The sequence below is a fragment of the Sinocyclocheilus rhinocerous genome, unplaced genomic scaffold (genome assembly GCF_001515625.1).
Source record: "Sinocyclocheilus rhinocerous isolate Xijiao unplaced genomic scaffold, SAMN03320098_v1.1 scaffold1493, whole genome shotgun sequence".
Lineage (NCBI taxonomy): Eukaryota > Metazoa > Chordata > Actinopteri > Cypriniformes > Cyprinidae > Sinocyclocheilus > Sinocyclocheilus rhinocerous.
The window spans coordinates 222,309-227,269 of record NW_015640467.1 but is presented as its reverse complement, the minus strand read 5'-3'; the positions used below and the strand labels follow the sequence as shown (position 1 = coordinate 227,269).

The 4,961-nt window shown below is 37.7% G+C and overlaps 1 protein-coding gene across 1 annotated transcript in view; it reads right to left on the bottom strand.

Moving 5' to 3' along the window:
• Nucleotides 1-2,497: 2,497 nt before the first annotated feature.
• The window catches only part of LOC107753038 (epidermal growth factor receptor kinase substrate 8-like protein 1), an 11,448-nt gene continuing 8,984 nt past the window's right edge, over nt 2,498-4,961 (bottom strand). The window contains exons 15-17 of the mRNA XM_016569144.1: nt 4,536-4,698; nt 3,159-3,291; nt 2,498-2,802 (exon numbers count right to left, since the gene is read on the bottom strand). Coding sequence (XP_016424630.1) covers nt 2,716-2,802; nt 3,159-3,291; nt 4,536-4,698 — 383 coding nt within the window. The 3' untranslated portion in view covers nt 2,498-2,715. The remainder of the gene's footprint in view (nt 2,803-3,158; nt 3,292-4,535; nt 4,699-4,961) is intronic.

Below are 4,961 nucleotides of genomic sequence, written 5' to 3'. Positions count from 1 at the left end.
CTACACGAGCTGAAACGATGGAATCTTGCGTCCCGACGCCCATTGTCGTTTACGAATCCCCACGACACCCTACGTCAAGCAAATCATGACACAATCGGGCTAAAGTCGTGTAGTCTGAACCAGGCATAAGGCTGGCCACACACTAGAGGATTTTAAGGCCGATTTTAAGCCCGATTTGCACCCCCGTACAAATCGGGGGGTGTGGCCCAATTCACGGCTTATCGCAAGCGATTTTTTGTCCAAAAAATCCTCTATTGTGTGCTGTCATTACGGTTATTTAACTGCTCCCGATCGAGACGGAGCGTCGCCGAACTCAAATCGTAAATATCAAGCATGTTTGATATTTACGACTCTTGATCTGGCTGCCTCTGACGTGATACCCACGATAGCCAATGAGAGCGAGCAAGCGTCACTTACTGGATGTTGCGTGCTTCTATAGCTGAAACTTGGCAGCCACAAAAATGCAGCGAAAGCAGAATACATCACCCATATTCAGGGACGGACTGGGAGTAAAAAACAGCCCTGGATTTTCTCCCAAATAGACCCACCACAACTACAAACAGTCGCTACTATCTCACAATATTACAGCAATCCTATCGCATTTATGGCAAATAACATCACAAAACACATGGTGACCCTGCTGACAAAAACAATAGAAACCATCACAGAAATTTGAATGATTTCCACTACAAATACCATTACAAATACTACAAACCATCAATTAAGTAATGGTTTCCTGAAGTGTGTTTTGGGACATAGCCTATTACAGGGGTGGCGAACGTCAGTCTTGGAGAGCCGCAGCCCTGCAGAGTTTTGCTTCAAGCCTAATCAAACACACCTGAACAAGCTAATCAAGGTCTGAAGGGTTACTAATGCTGTAGTCCAAACGAGCCGTTCGTTGTAGTTCTTGAAAAGGGATTTTTAAAAAACAAAATATCTCCCTTTGGAGTGGACTTTGAGATTTGTAAGTTTGAAGATCTTTTTTATGCCCAAACATACACACTACACACTGACTAAAATTCAAAAAGTGAAAAAGCATAATAGGACCCCTTTAAGATTCGTCTAGTGTGCAGCCAGCTTTAATGACTGTCATGACGGAGCAACATTTAAGATTTTATGTTTACATTCGGGTTAGCTAGCTGACTGCATTGCATTACGAATCTATTCAGAAAGCTGTTTCTGAATCTATTCTGAATCTATTCAGAAAGCAATGATGTAAAATCCAAGTCAAGGTTAGGCTGGTTAGATTTAGGTTTCGCTTCATCGCCACTGCCATTGAGATGAGCGAATACTAACGGACAGCTCTCTTTCACGTACATACAGTAGAGAGTTTCGGGCCTAAAGCATCAAACTCATGTTTGTACAGGTTCAGTGCGTGTGAAATCATAATATGGGTTTAATTAGCTGATGAATCTCGCACACAAACACACACAGCTGGTTTAATCAAACATATAAACACACATTCCTCACCTCACACACCTGACACCTGAGCTGCTGCTGCTCACAGCCAAATTAACACACACACACACACATGTCTGGTCAGCTATCCTTGTGGGGACTCTCCATAGGCGTAATGGTTTTTCTACTGTACAGACCATATATTCTATTGCCCTACACCAACCCTACCCCTAAACCTACCCCTCACAGGAAACTTTCTGCATTTTTAGATTTTCAAAAAACTTCATTCTGTATGATTTATAAGCTTTTGTACCCGTGGGGACCACAATTTAGGTCCCCACCATGACACGAGTCCCCATGAGTCTGTGTGTAGTCAGGTTTAAGTCCCCACCAGGATATATAAACCAGTACACACACACACAGAGCATATCAAATCTTGATGTATGTGTTCAGTACGGGAACTAGGCAAGACTGAATGTACTATATACTTATAAAAGAGTAAGTTACCTTTTAGTGTATATACTGTACATCAAGTTAAGTTGCATGACAATTAGAAATGTTCTAGCTGAAATAAAATAAGTTTTCGTATTTTATCGCCGTTAATTGTTATTTTACATCATTTTAGTCACCCCGCCATAGACAGCAGCAGATATTAGTTTATCTGAGCGTATGTAAAGACTTTTGTTATATTAGTGAGCCAGTATTTTCTGTCTTAAATTGTTTTTGGGTTATGTTGGAACTATGAAAGTAAATTTGTAGTTTAGCTGACCAAGCAATAGAGCAATACTTGCATTTGCTTTGGCTAAGATAAACTGGTTAGGCTTTGTGACTTACATTAATGTCATTAGTTAAGCATTACTATTACTATTGCTGTTTTTGTCAAAGTGCATGTTGAGATTGATGGACCTTTAATATCTTGAGTCCTCAACGTTTCTTTTAGTGTATTTTTAGCTCTGGATAAAGACCTGGCTGGTAACCTAAAGGTTCCAGGTTCAAATCCTAGAAGAGTTATTAATCTGCTATACTTTAGTGAGCTTTTGGAGCGGTTAGTTAGTTAATTGGTGTCTGGTGCCCTCTTGAGGAGACAGAGGATTTGCTATTTTCACGGTTGTGCATTAAATGTATTTATTGAGAATATATTAACCCATGTTACACAGAGAATTTAGAGGTTTGTACATCATTGTGCAGATTTACATTTTCATTTCATGCTGTAAAGATAAACAGGAAAACAAAACAATCCTTAAAGCAGGTTACAATAACGTAAATGATCTTGTGCGTATGTATGAGTGTGCATCTGTGTGCACATTCAATAGATCTTCATAAAGTCCCACTCTCCAGTTTCAAATCCACCTTCATCTTCTGCTTCTCCATCACCGTCTCCAGCTCTGTGGCTCTGCGAGCGTCCTGAGAGACAGAGAGACAGACGGTTAGCAGCTGTATGTGTGGGAAATGCATGGCTGTCAAGATGAAATTGCTTGATAGATTGATTATTGCATATTAAGTCGGGATATTAATCTGGGTTTCCATGCATGTTGAATGAAAACGACCACGAGACTAACACATCTTACGCTGCAATGTTAAACATTTTAAACAGGTTGTTATAGCATTGCTTTGCAGAGTGATCCAGTGTTTCAGGCTGTGCAGTTTATACTGTATAGTGGCAGCTATTTTCAAATATTAAAGTGAGAAACTTTCTGATCATTTGTCAATGTTTTAAAATATGAAATATGATAGCTTAGCCATTTCTGTGTGTGATGTACCTCTATCTGGGCTCTCTGTACGGTCAGCTGACTGTAGACTCTAGCGCCCTCTTCAGGAATAACAGCGCGCAGCTCTTCTTTATTCAGAGAGAACAGCTGAGCTCCATTCAGAACCCGCAGACACTGTACAGTCCTGCACACACACCAACAACAGCCATTCACTGACCACAGCTATTACTTCATTATATATGTGCCTCAAAACAGTGGCTACAAGCTATGATCACATAAATGTGGACTGAAACTAAGAGAAAAAATGTATCATGTTAATCATACTATAGAAAATCATACTAAATGAATGTGGATGTGGTTTCTCCCGTTGTCAGTGATGTGAGGTGTTACAGGTGGAGTATTATTATTAATAGCTGACCGATTGCTGTTGTAAAGTGTGTCCTGTGTGAGACTCACGGTTCACTGAAGCCTTTCTTGCGCAGCCAGTTCTCCACCTCTGCGGGCGGCGAGCTGTAGTCCAGCGGGATGGCAACAACCTAAAACTAGTAAATAAAAATGCATAAATATTATATATATATATATATATAATATAAATGACAGAATTAAAAAAATGTAAACTAAAACAAAAAAAATGAAAACTGAAAATAAAAATAAAATTAATTCAAAACATTAACAAAATATCAATGATACTAAAATCACATTAGGAAGTATTAAGTTTGGGAAAATTATTCAGGGACTTTTACATTCAGGGAGTTAAAAAAATGATATATACATATATATATATATATAAATTTAGGTTTGTTTTTTTATTATTATTATTATTTTAAAACTTTTCTTTTAGAGGTAGAGTTTGAATGATTCCATAATCATTATTTTAATATTTTCAGCTGGATTATTATTGTTAAATAAAACTAAAACCAAAACCATGAAAATATATATATTCATTAACTCATTAAAAAATCATTAACTGAATTGTACTTTTATTTAGTTTAAGTTGAAGTATTAAAATAACTAAGTAAACTAAAACTGAAAGTTAATAGCTATATAGACATGTTTAAAAAATAAAAATGACAAAAACATGCAAATTAAATATTTTGATTTTCATTTTAGTTTAAAGGGTTAGTTCACCCCAAAATTTAAATTAGCTTGTGTTTTACTCACCCCCGAGGCATCCTAGGTGTATATGACTTTCTTCTTTCAGACGAATCCTGTCGGAGTTATATTAAAAATTGTAAAATTACAAATAAACAAATAAAACATGCCGCAGACGGCTCCGGGGGATGAATAAAGGCCCCCTGTTGTGAATCCATGTGTTTTTGTAAGAAATAGGAGCAAAGGAAGCAAAGTTTCCTTACTTTAGCAAAGGAACACCAGTCTCTCTTCTTGGTTTATATCGAAATCCTCCGACATCTCCTGTGTGAGACTCACGGTTCACTGAAGCCTTTCTTGCGCAGCCAGTTCTCCACCTCTGCGGGCGGCGAGCTGTAGTCCAGCGGGATGGACGTCTCTGCTGAACGAGGAATCACCAGACGAGGAGACAGATTCTTCCCGCTGGTCAAACGGTGCAGAAGCTCGTCATTCACCTGCATCACTGACACACAACCAGCAAATCAATGTCAGCACAAGACAGAAAAACCTGCCCGTGAGCATCAGATGATATTATAGTATTTATTAATATTTAGAATTAGCTTTAATTTTGACATTATCAGCAGGGTTATTATTGTTATCTAAAACTAAAACCAAAACCATAAAAAATAAAAATACCTAAAATAAAATAAGCATTAACTGAAATAAAATAATGTATAAAAAAATAATGAACTACAGAAATATCAAAACAAAATAAAACAACAACCT